At 43.2% G+C, this 17,281-nt stretch overlaps 1 protein-coding gene across 6 annotated transcripts in view; it reads left to right on the top strand.

Annotated features, from left to right (window-relative positions):
* MAPKAP1 (mitogen-activated protein kinase associated protein 1) overlaps positions 1-17,281 on the top strand; it is a 94,736-nt gene that overhangs the window by 28,173 nt on the left and 49,282 nt on the right. For all 6 annotated transcript variants that reach the window (XM_014942937.1, XM_014942938.1, XM_014942941.1 and 3 more), the window contains 2 exons: positions 11,095-11,267; positions 14,924-15,100. In XM_014942937.1, the coding sequence (XP_014798423.1) occupies positions 11,095-11,267; positions 14,924-15,100 (350 nt within the window). The remainder of the gene's footprint in view (positions 1-11,094; positions 11,268-14,923; positions 15,101-17,281) is intronic.

Here is a 17,281-nt window from a genome sequence, read left to right as displayed (position 1 = left end):
GTCAGTAGGGGTGTCTCTGAACAGGGCATGGGTGGGGCCCTGGTGCCCTCACCTGGGACCGTTTCTTTGACGGAGAAGTAACAAGTAGAAGGTGCACTTCAGTGTAAGGTACGGGCTTTGTTTTGTGGAAGAAATCATAATTCTGCTCAAATATTTTAATTTTGACAAATGCCACGAAGGGAAGACCATACTGTTAGTGCAACAGGGAGCACATTGAATGGTTGTGACCTTGCCCGGAGTGCACAGAGACCTGAGAGTTTGCCGGGAGTTCTCCCAAAACTCCCAAACTCCTCTCGGCAGGAAATCTTACTTAAAAAAACATTGGAAAGGCAGGAGAAGAGCCGGTACAATGAAACGTACAGGAAAATTATAATGAATGGCCAGTTTGGGGATCTGTTTAAATAAAATGCATTTTTTAGGCCATGGTCACTTAATGCAAGCTTAATTAGAATTAAAGAATTTTAAAGTCATTTTTATAATGCACTTGTTAATCTTTTGGCTGAATCATATTGCATTTTATTCTGTCTAATTGATTTTTAGCAATTTACTGATGTCATTATCTTTCCCTTAATTACAGATCAAACCAAATGAAAAGCGTATTCACAAGTTGAGGTTCTTAACAGCCAAAGAAATATGGAAATGGTTTATTAGCATTTTTTAGTGTCCGCTGTTTGCAGAGGGGTTGGATGGAGACATTTAACAGGCGTGTTTATTGTGAGAAACATTTCTGTGGGAGATTAGTATTCTTTTGAATTTCTCAGGGTAGTCTTTTGCTCTGTGCCTTTACTCTGACCTTTGTACTTGAAAAATAATTTTTAAACATTGACACTAATTACAGAGTGAGGACTCTTTTATGGGTCTGTTCAAGCATTATAATATCGCTAACCAAAGAATTCTGGTTTTGTAGTTAAAAATTAAATATAAATGGAGTGGTAATTATTTTATTCTTGTTTCCGTTATAAATTTAGATTGTATTGTATTATTATTTATTTCTTTTAAGATTTTATTAAATATTCCCCACTCAGAATTTGTAAAGGCAATATAATGGTCTGTTTTTTTCCATGAAAGATTCCTTTGTTTGCCTATCTGAAACAAATAGAAAAAAATAAACCTCATTAGCTTCTAGTAAAGCTTTCATTTAAAATAAGGAAAATTGATTTACTAACAAAAAAATGTTTCTTGGCTTTCTGCTGAGATTTAATTTATTGTGCCTTTTGATAGTCTTTTTAAAGGTCCCACCTGGGTGACCCAAGGCTGTGGAAGGTGGGTAGGAGAGATCTTTTTCCAAACTGGTACTTTGTGGGGGATGAAGAACTGGGAACCACCACCTGCGGGGCCTCAGGGGCAGAGCACGATGCTCGAGGTTAAGAGTCAGTTATATCAGCCCTGGGCTTCTTTCCCCGTTGTTGTGGCCATCTGGGATGCTGACAGAGGTTCCCTCCCACATAGAGGGTGCATTTGTTTCTTTTTTTAAAGAATTGATTTAAACAGCTTTTGGCTCAAAATGTCCACGGGCCGGAGCCCAGGCTGTGGGAGCTGTGGCCGTGTCCTGCGCCGCCGACGCTCTGCAGAGGAGCAATGGGAGAGAAACGGGTCAGTGCCGTGACCACGGTGGTGAGTGGGAAAAAGGGTCTGTTCTGTGTCCAGATAAAAGTGTAAAGAAAATGTATGAAGGTTGGGTATAATTATCAGAGAGATGTTATCCATACCGGAATTATTAGGCCAGGCTTCTGAAAACTACCACGGGAATGTTAATTCTGCAGAGAGTCGGGAAAGTCCACGTTTTTCCTGAACTCAAACCTGTGAGTCGTTGGGGTTGTTTCGGAACGTATATTATACACTGTGTAAAATGCTTTTCGAAAAGTAATTTTGAGGGCACAATAGTAGGGAAACCTACTTAGTTAGAAAAATAATGTAGAATTTCAGTGCACATTTATATGTAATGTAAATACTGTGTTCCAGAGGAAGGGGTACAGACCTGTCCCAGCGGTGGGCTCTGTTTGCGGGGGTAGCGCTGGTGAAACCAGAGACGGGGCAGCCCCAGAGACCCTGGGGGGTGGCTCCTGGTGCAGGAACTGAAACTTCACATTTGGAAGGATGAATCCAAGGCCTAAACTTGTGTTGCAGGTTTGAGGGATTTCTTCTTATTATTTTTTTAATTGCCAGGGAAGGGTAGAATTAAGCCTCAAGTCTTGTCATTCCGTGTGCTGGGATCATCTTCCTCGGGTGCCTGGCTCTGGGGGACGCGGGGGCGGTTCGGCAGCGTTGGGGGCAGTTTGGCACTCGGTCCCTGTGTTGTGGGGTCACCCCAGTTCTTAACCTCTGCAGAGAAATCATCAAAGTGAAGGAGATGGCTCAGACATCCCCCACTGAAGAGGCTTTGGTGTTTTTCTTGGAATTGGATTCTGTTCCTCTTGCAAGAAGAGCAAATCGTTTTATTTAGCAGAGCACTAAGCATTTATTCTTTTGTTAACCAATTTTTGCAGAACAGAAGTGACCATATTGTATATGTGCAGTTGTTTAGATTTAGTTTGATTAAATGCACGTACCTCACTGCCGTGGAATAGAACCAAGTCCAATTCTACATCATTTTCCCCAGTGAGCCCCAGCCTGGCGTTATTTGTCACGGATCATTTTCTCAAGGCTGCACGTTTCCATCCCGTGACGAGTTGCTCCTGGTACCCGAGTGGGAGGGAGGAAGGTGCCCGTTGACATCCTGGTCCCAGGGGTGCTGTGGGCACTGCCCAACGGGGCAAACACCACCCTGAGCACGAGGGAGCTCCGGGCTGAGGGGCAGGTTCAGCGGGTGATGCTGAGGAACCACCTGGTGCAGGAGATCACGTCCCCTTCGAGCAGCCTGACGGCTCCATCGCTTCCCGTCCCTGATGGTTTTTAAATTGAGGGGGAAAAAGCTGTTGTGATAGTGTCACTAAACACTGCAGAACATATTTCCATATAAAAACCCTCCTAGATAGGATATTCCAGTTAATAATAATTTGGAGAAAAACCTGTAGTAAAACTTGAACGTATTAACTATTAAGAGTTTAATTTGAGCTCTGGGGGAAATGATCTATCTAGATAGGCACAGGAAAAATGATGAGATTTCAGGCAGGTTTTACAGATGATTTTCTCCTTCTTTTTAAGAATAATTGAGTCATTTTAATGATAAGCCTTGCTTGGCTTCTTTGAATGGACTGCGTGTAATTAGTTGTAGCTTCGACTTTGAAATGTTTTGACAGAAAACGTATCATTTAGCTGGTAAATTTTTTTTCTAGCATCTGCCTTTAATATTTGTTCATTTTCTGCAAGGTGCAACTTTGCCACTTCAGGTCAAATTCCAGCTAGAGCTCCCTTCCCTTTGTTACCGCGATGGTTGCCGTCAGGAGGAGGGAGGATAATTACCCGGCACATGTTTGGGGAGCAGCTGGAGCGGGTTCCAGCTGCCGGCAGCACCTGCGCGGAGGTGGCTGTGCCGGGGCGGCGGTGCCAGCCGGGCCGCACGGTGACGGCCGCGCCGCGGTGCCCGGCTCCTCCGCGCCACGCGCTGCCCGCCTGCGAGCTTCAGATGGCGAGGATGCCAGCGAAGGCAAAGTGTCTGCTTTAGACTAATTAGAGGGATGATTTGTGAAACGCCGGCTATTTATTTAATTAATCACCAGCACAAAGCTATAAAACCCATATTTTAAAAATCCCTGTTAGTTTGCCATGTGGTTAATAGATTGTGGCACATTAAAAAGTGACACGGTGATGTATTAAAAATGTTCCACCTAAGGTTGGCTAATGTCCTCCAGGAACTTGGGCTGTCTGCTTTGTGTGACAGAGGCAGGGGATTAGAGGCTGAGCTGTTCAAGGATTGAATATTTCTGAAAACATTTGTCTTTTGTATAGCATCTGTTCATTAAAACACATCGTGGAGTATTTCTTAACGTACAAATAATGGTTATGGTGCAGTTTTAATTATAAGTTTTCGCTGCATTTTGTTATTACGAAGAATAACTCTGATCCTCAGTATTAAATTGTAATGTTTATTACTAAGTAAAATATAAATAACTCTTCTAAAGTAGGCAGTTCCTTCTCTTTGCTGGGTGGACTCTGAGGATGGTTTGTGCAGTGAGTGTGTTGTGGCTGCAGCCTGAGCAGTTGTTTGATCCATCGGAGTGTGAGTTCATCCCTGGGCAGAGCTGTTGGGGGGAGCGGGTCGGGCTGAGACACCCACCCCTCACCCGGGGGCACTGGGAGATGAACCCCCCAGAGAAGGGTCTGTGTGTGCGGGGAGGGCTCCGGGGGCAGGATGGGGGACGGACTGGGCTCATTTCTCCTAAAACTGGGACCTCTGTGAAAGCAAACGAGGCTGGGCTGGAAAGGGGATGGACTTGGGGCTTCTCCCTCTGCTCCAGTGGGGTTTGTCATTAAAAAAAGCAGTAACAAGAAATCGTATTCATAGCACTTTCAGTAAAGCAGTTTAAAATTTAAAGTGAGTTGTATAAATGAATGCGTTTTAATATGATTGAAATCTGCTGTTACAAGAATTATACGTCTTGCTCTTTGCTCAGGACTTGCATATTTTTATTAATTGTGGGAGGGAATGCCAAGAGAGAGCAGGCAGTGCCTTGGGCACCTGACGGGGTGGTTCTGAGTGTAAATCAGAGTTTTGAGGTGCATATAAAAATTTGTTCAGGTGGAAGCGTGGAAGGAAACTGTCCAGCTCTGGAGGTTATGTTTCTCAGCTGTGTGTTGTATAATTAACTGGTACATTAGGAGGGGGGCTGGAATAAAACATGAGCATGTTAATGCAGCCTGGAGCTGATGTTGTAGTGATCATTGCGATGCAGATAACACATTTCTCATAACTGCTGCTGCCTACTGGAGCCTTTGAAACATCTGGACCTTTAATTGAAAAATAGTGTGGTGCTATACAAAGCAGACATGCTAAGTGGAGTCAACAATTTAGAATAAAAAATAATAGTGTGTTATTTACCTTGTAGTTAAATATTCATACTTTGTTATGCTTTGCGTAACAGGAAATTACTGGGTTAAATTTTTATGAATAGTGACAGTGTGAATAAGATAAATTAAGTATTTAACAATGTTAATGGAATTTTACACTGCGATCTGCCAACTCTGCAGCCCGAGCTGGGGGGGCACGAGGAGAACCCGCTCCTCGGAGGGAGCAGCTCGGGGGGTTCCCGGGGCAGGGCTGGGGCTGGCGCTGCCCGTCGCTGCCCGGCTCCACGAATGGCTGAGGAATAGCAAAGGGATCGTAGGGCTGGAGGAAGGGAAGATACCAACACTGCCGTAACCACCTGATGGAGTAAACGTGGTTCCCGTTTGCCATGGGAGGTGTGACGTGACGTGACGTGACGTGACGTGAGTCACGGGCAGAACCGCCCCGGGTGCTTGTGTGGGTGCTGAGAGCATCACCCCTGGTGTGGGTGTCACCGCAGCTTGACCGGCGCTTCCCCCAGATCCAGAACGGTGCAAATCTGTGTAACTCTGTTACAAACACCGAGCCGTGGGCGCTGCTCTCGCTGCACAGTCTGTGGGGGGCAGCTCCCCTGTCCCTGCGGGGCTGGGGCTGGGACCCCGTCCCGCGTCCTGCCCCGCTGCCAGCCCTGTGCCCGCGGTGCCACCCTACTGAGCTGCGGCGGGAGGGCTTCTGCCACGGGCTTAGGGAGAGTTTTTCAGATACTTGACCATTTAACCTTAAAAAAACCTAAAAATAATAATAATAATAATTTTTTTATTAAGATGACCCTTCATTTTCTGCTCAGCCCCTCAAAAGCTGTTCTGCTTGTGAGTGAACGTGACTGACTGTTCTATTGCCGCTTATTTTGGATGAAGAAATAATTGCCTTTTTTTTTTCTTTTAAGTCAAAAGCTTAGAAAACGATGCTTTTCAATGGTTGCCTTAGAAAAATGTAGTCCTTCGCATTGCCATAAACATCTGTGCTCTAATCTGTTACAACTTTTGTTTGTGTTGTAAAAGCTGAGTTAATAGATTTCAATTTTTTCCCCTTCATGTATTTTCTATATGTTGTTTAAATACCTGTGTGAGTAAGTTATGTTCCGGAGGCGATTGCTGGATCACAGAGTATATTAAATACCCTGTCACCCAAAACAAAAACCATTTCCCTGAGTTTAGAAGTGAGAAGACATTTTACATTTGGAAAAGGATAAGCATTTGTTTCCATTTTGTGTAATGTTGAGCATTGTTTGCTGGGAGGTGAGTCAATGACTTAAATTAATTATAATTACTGAAGAGACGTATACTGATTGAGCAAATAAAGTAGTAAGCTCATTCGTGCCAAGGCCATCTAATTAAATGCTAACTTTGGATAAGCTAGATGTGCATGAAAGATTAATTTTAAGAGGTTTTTATGACTCCCACTAAATAATGATTCAGTAAAATCTTTGCATTATATCATTAGAACATCTAATCTTAAAGTGATATAGCTTTTAGTCACAGAACTATTGTACAGGAAGATGCAGTACATTATTATTGTTGAAAATTAATCACTTTTTCTCTGAGAAATGTTTATGGACTTTGTTTTAATTTCCTGCTGTGGTGTGCGGTGAAGCAGATGAGGAGGGAGCAGGATCCAGCGCACGGGTTTCTCTCGGTGACTGTTCATCAGCTCCCCGAGTGCAGGAGCCTCAGGGCTCACCTTGGGAGGAGCTGAGCTGGGCAGGGCCAGGCCCCACCGAGCTCCCCAGTCCTGGAGAAAAATGTTAGTGGCCACACAATATAGTCAAGATTTACGTCATCTGCTATTGGAGGGAGGTATATATTTTCCCATGGACTTTGATTAAAAGTTGATTTTAAATCTTAGAACGACTTCTTGTGTTGAAAGAATTTATAGAGTTTAAATATGTATTTTTTTCTGTTTTAATTTAACGTACCATGTTTATATTTAAAGCATATTTTATTACAGAACATTATTTAATGATACAGATATTTCTAAAATTCTGTGTAGCCACTGAAGATCATTCATGCAGTTTTCCTGTCCTACTTGTAGTAACCAGTATTTCTATAACCAAACACCACAGCTCGCAGATACAATCCTAGCAGATCCTTGAAAAGTCATCATTTGAGTTGCCTCTCCTGTCTTTCACTCATTCTCTTGTGCCCAGAGGTACCAGCAGCACGTGTGTGTGTGTGTGTGTGTGTGTGCTGGTGGTGCTGCTGGTGTCACTAGCCCAACTTTGGGGACGTATCACCAAATCTCACTGCGCTGGCTGTAGTTCAGGTAACACAAGAAGCCTGGATTCACAGGAGCTGCTCCGAAACACCAAGTTCTTCTTTCAGAAGAAATTAAAAAAAATAGAAAGCAGAAAGTTTGTGAATTCAACAGATTGTACTTTTCAGCAATGTCAAATAATAGACATAATTCTGGGCAGCTCTTTCATAGCAGCAGAGAGGAGTCACTGTGCCAAAGAGCTACGACGTGCCAACCACCGAGAATTCTGATGGCAGTGAGAGAGAAAACAGAAATATAAAGAAATTAGGTGGTTTGTTTGTGTGCACACCACATTTGCAATAACTTAGGAAAAAGTATCCCTGTTTTTTTGCCCTTCCAGCCCGAGAGCAGTGCACAGGGCCACGTCTGCTCCAGTGAACCTCAGGTGATAGAACACCGTCTTCACTTTGAGTGAGAAGAAAATGCAATAGAAACAGCAAACAGAAATTTTGATGAGTTCAGACTATAGGAGAGCACTAGGTAGCCTTAAGAGAAGCCATTAATAAAAATACTAAGAAAATTTCCTGTGATTTATTGTATGTTTTCTGTGTATCCAGTTACTCCCCACTTCCTTAAAGAATTGGTGGAATATAACATTTCTAACAATAAAAGCTTAATGGAATCAGATTTGTGATTTCCTAGAAAATTAACGAGATATTTTGTCAATTTTATTCCAGACTTCATTTGTCAGAATATACAGTGTCCAGTGACAAGCTAAAAGAATTTTTTGACAAATTAACTATGCCACAGGTGACAGATCAGGAAAATGTTAATTTAACAGCCCCTTTATGCTTCCCAGATTTATTGGAGGCTATTAAGGAAACTCCAAATGGTAAGGCCCCTGGCCCTGAATAGATTTTCCATTGAATTTTATACAGAAACTATTAATAAAGTTTGATGCTGCCTTTTTGACTATAGGTAATTGTGCTTTATCTTCTGGGTCTCCTCAGCACCGATAGTTGGAATACAGTTTTTAGTTGGGAGAAAAAAGTAATTATGCTTCCAGTAGTGTCTGTCACCTGGTTCTGAGCGGCTCCTCCTGAGGAGGTGACTCCAGGCACCGCGTGAAGCCCCGTTGTTGCTGGTTACACCCGGCGTGGCTGTGGCTGTGCCTGGCTCTGGGGCTCCTGCCACTGAGACTAGCGAGTGGTGGCCTTTTACTGGGTCCCACCACCCACAGATGAGCTTGGTGCAGGTGAGTAATTGAGCTCTGGGGGAACTCAAACAGTGTTCGTGTTTGGCAGGACCAGACTCGGGATGTGGATCCCTCCCGTGCTGCTCAGGCACCTGGGGCTTCGGATTTCTGCTGCTGGTTCAGAACTAACAGAGTCAGTTTGTGATAGAGTCAGTTTGACTTGGGGATTGATCCCTCTAAGCCTCAGCCCATGTGTTTTCGGGCCACACGGGTGTTTCCTCCCAACGCAGCACTGAATGTTCTCGTTGCTCACAGAAAGTCTAATTGGCTTCCAAATCCCAGGTTTCAGCCTCTCTGGTATCTCATGGCAGTCAGTTTTACAGCACTTCTAATTAGTAACAATATTTCACTCGCTTTTTTGGAGACCTCGAGTTTGAGCCAGTTCCCACAGGTGCTGCTGGTGGTGTTCTCCCCGTGCTCGGAGAGCAGCCGGGATGCTCACACGCGTGTGCAAAACAGCCCCGGTGCGTGGCACTTGTCTTGGTGTTTGTGTGGAGTATTTGTGAACAAGAGAACGAGGAGATCGACAACGGAGGGAGTTTGGAGAAGCAGGATGGTAAAAGCGATGGGGGAGTCAGAGGAGAGTTACAGGTGGGGAAGAACAGAGAAGAAAATGTTACTTAAAAACCCACCCCAAGCACGATGCCGGTGTGGGGTGAAGGAGAGGGAGGCGATGGGAAAGGTGGTACAAGGAAAGTTACCATCTTCGTGTGATAATTGCGAGCTCAGGGTCCCTGGGATGTGTTTATTTTATAAATACATGTGTTTATTGGATTATGAGCTTATAAAACAGTCTGTACTTGTAGTAGTGGCTAATGGAATAATCTGGTCTTTTTGGTGATTAGTCACAGTTGTTGGCGCGTTTGTCCCTTCTCTGGGTTTACGCCGTCTGCATCCGCCGTAACCTTGGCGGCGACTCTCACATCTGGCTGTCAATTTTTCTTGGATTTTCCATTATCAGGACTAAGCGTTAGTTATGATTCTGCCATCCTTGGATTTAAATATGTAACTGACTTAGCATGCCAAGGAGTCACATTAATTTCCTTGATAACTGCTATTTACTCGTGCAAATGCAAATGCAGTTGAAGGAAGAGCTGGTCTATCAGCTGGTGGCCCCGGCCGTGGCCTCAGTGTGGGTGATGCTCCAGCCCCGGCTGGCGTTTGCCCCTGGGCAAGGACTGGGATGGACTTTGGGACTGGACATTTCTTACCTGACACCGGCTTAACTTCCCTTAAAAATAAGTCCTGTGAGTAGGAAAGCAAGAGGAGAAAGCAAGAAGGAAAGACCCTGATGTCTTCAGCAGCTGTGGTCACGCCGTGTCGATGCTCCCGGGGGTTGGGTGGGATCCCGGGGGTCCCAGACACACCACCTGGTCCAAGGGCTTGGAGGTGATGGAACGTCCCATATTCTGTTACAAATACAACATTTCCTTTTCAAGGGGTAAGAACAATTTCTTCTTACCTTAAAAGCATGGGAAGAGGAGGTATCTGTGCTATAAAAATGCTTTCTTAAAAACCAATTTCATTATGTTTGGATGGACTTTCATAATACTTTTAGCTATGCTGGTATGAATAACTTTAAATTCCTATTATTTCTCTAATTTATAATCACACTGAAGGATCAAATGTTTTTTAACAATATATTGAAATTAGCACATGGCATTTAACTCCCTGTTTTATACTCCCATCACAAATTTATAGTATTGAATCCTTTTATTCTGTTACTTGGAATTCCGAGTGATTAATTCGAATAATACTTCCTTTTCTCAAGGCCCACCTAGGTATAGAGATAGATGGAGATACATAGTTACACCAGGGGTGCTTTTGAAGAGGGAATCAGGATGTACAGTCTTTTGTGTAAAAGATTCCTGGTGTAAAAATGCAGTCCTGCTTGCAGCAGATTGAACATTTTTTCTTGTAATGCAAACTTTATAGATCTTTATGTTGCTATGTATTTTACATTTTATTTAATTGTTAATCTCCACAGTGCCAAATAGATATTTTTTTTTAATACAGTAAGTTCCAAAAAAAGCCAATATCAGTTATGGTTGTCTTCAAATAGTTCAAAATAGGAGGTGGGCTTTGCACGTGGTAGGAAAGGGCTGCAGAGGACAGCAGAAGGGCAAGGTTGTATTAAATGCTGATGGGAAACAAGGGCAATGGTATTAAATGCTGATGGGAAAATGGGTTTGCATTTTTAGGTGGGTTTGTCAGTTCTCTCTTCCCTCTCTTCCAACCCATTCGATTTTTTTTTTTTTTTTTTTTTTTTTTTCTTGACAAGGGCAATGGTATTAAATGCTGATGGGAAAATGGGTTTGCATTTTTAGGTGGGTTTGTCAGTTCTCTCTTCCCTCTCTTCCAACCCATAATTTTTTTTTTTTTTTTTTTTTTGGATCCTGCAAGAACACAGGATCTTGCAGCGAAGCTCCGACTTCTTATGGAAATCTGTGAAATCGTTGCCAAATATTTCATATCATTTTTACAGATACATGAAACAGCAGTAAAGAATTGCAACTTAAACGTTGAAGCTTCTTCCAATTTGAAGTCTTAGCAGCACGTGTTAATCCTTCTGCTGAAGAGGATTCCCTCCGTACCGGGCTGTGTCTTACCTCTGTCGTGCTTTTTCTTTTATACATTCTAATGAAATATATTTTCTCGACAGGGTCATGTTGGTACAACGGCAACCAAAAAAATTGATGTCTACCTCCCACTGCACACAAGCCAAGACAAACTGCAGCCCATGACCGTGGTGACGATAGCAAATGCCAAGGTGCATGACCTGATTGGACTCATATGCTGGCAATATACAAGTGAGGGACGGGAACCAAAACTGAAGTAATGTTCTTTCTTTACTACCTCTTGATCTCTAATTTTCTCCTCTGCAGCTTTTTTTTTTTTTTTGCATAATGAAATGGATTTCCATGTCAATGTTTTTTATAGATAAATGTTAGAGAAACCACCTGCACATTTATCAGTATTTCCTTTTGGGCAGAACACGTGCGTCTGTAGCCATTTCTCTTTCAATTAAACTCCTGGGCACCGCGTAACGCGGAGCGTATGAAACCAGGGGTCTGTAAATGAATCATCATTTCAAAATGCTCTATGTAAAAATAATATAAATCTCATCTCTTTTGGTGTCAGGGAGACATGTTTTATTTTATGTCCCATCCATTTTTTGGTGGTGTTCTTAATGTCTACGATCACAAGGATGTCAAAGGAGATCCAGAGCTCCTCCGTAACTCCCTCGTGTTTGTCCCGAGAGAAGGGGCCCAGGCTCGAGCCCTCGCTCTGCCGGTGCCGCTTCCAGCTGGGGGGAGGCAGGGAGAGGAGTCGCTGTGCTGGTCCTGCTGGTGTTCTCCAGAACCCAGGGAGTAGGTGGTAGGATAGTGGGAGTGCCCCCAAACCAGTGGGAATTCTGTCAGGGAACTCCAGCGTTTGCACTTACTCGCTTTCAGCTGGCATTATGTTGAGGTAATGACTTTAATTCATTGTGCACGTGTTAAAATAGTTGTTTTTCTAAGAATTGACAGTTAGAGGGGCTAAAGGTGCTTTTCTTTCCAGGTTATCCTCCCGGAGGTAGCATTAAAATAAAAATATGCAAATAAGGATCCGGAAAACAAAATAAATATCAGTTTCCTTTGAAATTGTGAATAAAATTGCATTCTGTAATTCAAAAACCTCTGTCTTGCAGAATTTCTACAAGACACTGACCTCAGTCCCGTTGGCTCTTTGCTGTAAAGAGCAGCATCTGCGTTGTCCTCAGAAATTTCAGTTTTAGTTAATCAATGGATTTTTCCGTATCTTTGGTAATCATTGCTCGTGTCTCCATTGTGAAAGAGCTCTGCCCTAAGATTCTGGGGCTAAATAAGGGCTTGGATTTGCTGTGCTGGAGAACTTGTAATGGCTCTTACTAAACCACACGTTATCATGGCAGGAGACACAGGGTGTGTAAAAGAGGTACTTCAGAGCCACTCCTCTGAGCAGCTTTGGGTTTAAAACACTTCTGTAAGAAAATACTTCAGTTTTTGTTGGGTCATGGAACGTAAAATAAGAACTTAAGGCAGTTTTTTATGGAGTGATTATAACAGATACAAGCACGTGACTTTCCTGGTGCAAAGAAGGTTAACGTTTTGGTTTGGTTTTCTATAGGAGCCAATTTGCACTTTGTTGTTCCTGGAATATTGGGGGGTTTTTTTGTACTGAATTTTACAGTTTTCTCTTTCAGCATTTTTCAGAAGTGTTTGAGGACTCAGTGGTTTTCTCTGCCGTTGGAGCCCAGTTGTGGGGGCTGGGGAGGTGCTGGGGGGGCCTGACCTGCCTGGCTTCAGATCAGTTATTTCTGTTCAGTAGTTTCAGGAGAACCCAGAAAAGCAGCCCTCCTGAAAACGGTTTTGTGGATATTGTTGCCTTGGATGCAGGGTTTCCCTTAGCTCTTCTCAAACAGATGAGAAGCTTCAGAGGTTAAATATTTCAGTTTGATTTGTCATTTTTTAACACTGCAGAAGAAATGCAAAATTATTTGCAGATGGTGCCATTTCATCTGCTGTTATTAATTTCTGTTCATTATATCATCAGTTCAAAAAAGTGTCCGTTGTGTATGACTAGTTTATTTTTTAAAGAGTAAGATTCCACTAATGTCAGTCTTTGGACACATGTATATTTTTCAGGAGCGCGGCACCCCTCAGATGGAGCAGTGCCTGTGAGCAGAGGTGTTCCATGAAACATCATTGCCCACAGCAAAAGTCAGCAGTGGGGGGAAATGAATGTCACTGCCTTGAAGGATAAGATGTTATGGTGTGTCAGAGAGTGCTCACAACCAAGGAGGCTGTCTAATGGAATCAGATCTCAGGGCAGAAATACTGAAATAAATAATGGAGGTGAGAGTTCCCAAGCAGAGTCCAACAGCAGCAATTGAGAACCTGGGTACAGATGCTCAGAGGAAGGGGCAGAGCCTCAAGGTTACGAGAAGAAGTTAGTTTTCTTGAGTAGTTCGCAATTATTTCTCCTCTCTCCTCATCCTTTTTTCAGCACTGCTGACTGCCTGTCCTGTAGCAGGGATTCATTTAACTGTAGACTAATTTCCATCATTTCCAGATAAGGACAGAGCTGGTGCAGGTCACACATTCTACATTTCCTATTTGTTCCTGCTTTAGTCATTTAGAGTATAAAAAGAAAAGATCGGGATCATTGTGACACTGCACCAAATCCATATAGAGAATGGTTCAGAGCTGCACAGGGCCTGCAGAGTGACAAACACACCTGCGAGTAACACAACTGGAGAATAATGAGGAGGTTGTAGACCTTGTAATTAAGAGAAAAAACCCCTCTGCCTTTAGGAAAAGAGTAGGTGACTGCCTGATTCTTTTTCCTAAAAGGCAGATGTAAGAGTGTGAAATGAGTGAGTACTAGCTGACAGCTCTGAAAATGTTTTCTATTCAGGTAGGCTGCTTTTTTTTTTTAAATTATAATTGTATTATATTTGGAGAAGTTAAAAATTAATTCTGCAGCAACGTTCTAGTTCTTCATAGCAGTCCAGAGACCCATGAAAGTTTCTTCAAGAGTATTGCAGAATTTTCGAAATTCACAGTGACAAACCTTGCTGGATTACCTGTTTGTTAGCACGTTTACAGCTTTCATTAATAGTAATGCATCATTATTACCTGCTTTATATAATAAATGTCTTAGTTGTGACAAGGTGCGTATAGATCACCTGGACTAAGCACTCTCAATAAAGCACAGTTGCAACCAAAGGTTTGTGAATTAATTGAGAAAATTGCAAATCAGGTAGTCAGCGAAATAATTCATTGTCACATCCAATCAATAAACTTTGTAAATCAACTCATTTAATTCAAAAAATGATCTATATAGATCAAGCGACCAATTAAACAATTAGCATACACTTTGCAATTAATTAATTTAAGCATCAATCATGCAATTAAAACTCCAAATTTAAACTGCAGAGTTTAGCAACACGCTGCCACGTGAGCGCTCGGGCTGTACTTCATGGCTGGGGAAAATGCCTGAACGGTGGCACATTTGCAATAAGAAGGAATGCTTATTTTTAGCTCAATAATTTAAATATTAGCATTAGAAATATATTTTCATATTAGGAAAATATGATTAATACTCAGGTATATATATATATAGTTATTTCCCTATGGGCTTTTGTTTATAGACTTTGTTTATAGACTTTCTGTTCATAGACTTGGTGTGGTTTAGTCACTGTTGGTTCTTCTTGCAGTTCCATGAAGGATGACGTGAGACTCGCTGCTTTACTCTGAGGTTTTGGGATTTTTTTCTGTTACCACCTGGTTACGGTAGCCAGATACGTCAGGACCTTGTTGGGCCATGTTTATATACGTGCCATCAGTGGTTTATAAGTCATTACTCCACAGCAGGGGTGGCTGCTGATGTTTCCTGCGGCGTTGAGGGGCTGCACCGCGTGGGTTGTCTGTTCCCTCCTGAATGGACCTGCTTTGTCTCTGTTTCAGCGACAACGTCAACGCCTACTGCCTCCACATCGCGGAGGACGACGGGGAGGTTGACACGGATTTCCCACCCCTGGATTCCAACGAGCCCATCCACAAGTTTGGCTTCAGCACCCTGGCGCTGGTGGAGAAGTACTCGTCCCCCGGCCTGGCCGCCAAGCAGTCCCTCTTCGTCCGCATGTGAGTGTGGTGCTCCCCGTCCCGGGAACAGCCTTCTCCCTCCCACCTCTCTCCTCCTCTCTCTTCTTCATCTGAGCCTAGGGAGATTGATAACAGTGCAGTGATTGAGGAGAGAAATGAGCAGTAAATGGCTCCCCAGTTTGGATGGTGTGTCCAGTCCCACGCCAAGTCCAGAAGAGTTTTGAGGGAGACGGTCCCACCCACCAACAAAACTTGGACCTGTCTGGTTTGTAGCTCAAGGAGAATTCTCTGTATCATTATCAGTGAATTAGGGCTGTAGTGATATATACTGTGCTTGATCACTTTTATTTTTCTTTACTCATGAGTGAGGAATCTTTTAAACCATCAGAAGGCCTTAATTACTATAACAAAATACTGGTAGCATAAGCCACTTCTTACTTGGGAGACATATTTAATGTTTGGATCTCTTGAAATGAAAATGCTAATAGGGTTTTTCTGGCTGTTGGACATTTTTTTAATTTATAAAGGACTGCTTGCATTTCATAACCATACAGCTGCTTCTGCTTTTGAATAATCAGACATTTTTTAAAAATTCTGAGCTATTTAATTACATTTTTATATTCTTTATTGTGGACTGTGTTTCTTAGAGACGTCCTAAAGCATCCTACTGAAAGAAATTTTCAGAAATCCCACGTGTATTTCCCAAAGGCCCATTCACTTTGTTCCGCTGCACCAGGTCATGGGAAAATAAAATATTCAACAGTATTTACAAATCAGTTGCTGGAGGCAGACAGGAGCTGTGCCGGGGCAGTGTGTGGAGCCGGCGCAGGGAGGGAACGGAGCCGCCTTTGCCGGTCGCGCTCCAGGGTCCGGGTTTGGTTTGTGCCCGTTGCGGTCGCGCAGCGGAGCCGGGCAACGGACTGCTCCGTCGGTGGAAATGCAGAGTATTTAGTTCCTTCCACCTGACTGAAGAATGCTCCATGTTCTAGTTGAGAGAGGGACTATCTCTTTCTCCTGCATGCATTCCTCCACGGTCAATGCTATTGCCAAGAATTCCATCTTTTTAATTTTGTGATTCTATGATTGTTTTATCTTCAAGATAATCCTGCGTTATCAATATCCCCAGAAAAACTCCAGCAGGTAAATAGAAACTTCTATTGTAATTCCATGCAATCAGAAAAGATGACGAGTGTTCACTGCAGGCAGAGCAGTAAAGAAGCCTGGATCATCAGAGGATCCTAAATTGTTGATGATTTCGTATCTGGAAAAGGTCCCCTTTCTGTCTCAGCTGGTTCCTCCCTACATCCCCGTTGCCTGCACTCCCCATAAATCGGGGTTAGTCATTAAATGCAGGGACCAGGTGTGTCTCGGGTTGTGGAGGCTCGGGGAGGTGGGACTGGGGTTCCCGTGTGGAGCCCAGAGACCCCAGCAGGGTCCAGGCCTGGCCAGCACTTCTCTGCCCGGTGCCTGGGGTGGGATGAAGGTCCAGCTGCAAATCCTGCAAAGGAAATGTGAAATCTTTTGCTGTAGCATAATTTGTGCTCGTGCCAGGACCTTCCTTCTGACTTGGGAAGTCCCACTGATTAGAAATAGGAAAACTGCATCATAAGAAGTTGTGTTTTTCTGAGAGGTTTTTTTCTGTGTCCACATGTTAATTGAAATTGCTCGTGCTTCCAGTGTAAATAGTAATTCATAAATAGTTAGATTTAAATTAGAATTTTTAACGTGTCCCCTAAAATAGAAAATTACTTGATCATCACTTGATCAAAAGATTGTTAGTACTGTGAGTTTAAATGAGCATGCTGTCTTATTTTGGTAGGGTTTTGTTGTAAATTCTACATCATCTTCCTTCCCTGTCATCCCACTAGTGCACGTAATTGTGGCTTTATATTTTGCATCTCTGGTTTTTGCTGCTCATGCTGAAGTATTTCAGCTGCTGCCGTGTCAGGCTTCTGACTTGTAATGTTTATTAATACTGAATCACTGTTGAAAAAAGGAGATGCTTCTGAGAGGCTTCACGAGGAAGCGCAGTGTTTTATTTCAGGTCTCACGTCCTGCCCGTTGGATGCATTTTCAGACGTTGTGCAGGTCCTGGGCTGACAGTTGCGGAGCCTCGCCGGGGACCCCGCTTCAGCAGGACATGTTTGAGCAGAAACAGTTTGCAGAACTTCATACACTTAAGCTCCTGCCAAGGCAAACTCTGAGCCACTTGAGTTAGTT

Source organism: Calidris pugnax, unplaced genomic scaffold (genome assembly GCF_001431845.1).
Source record: "Calidris pugnax isolate Ruff unplaced genomic scaffold, ASM143184v1 scaffold102, whole genome shotgun sequence".
Classification (NCBI taxonomy): domain Eukaryota; kingdom Metazoa; phylum Chordata; class Aves; order Charadriiformes; family Scolopacidae; genus Calidris; species Calidris pugnax.
Note: the sequence above shows the minus strand (reverse complement) of the source record. Positions and strands in the feature narration are given on the sequence as shown.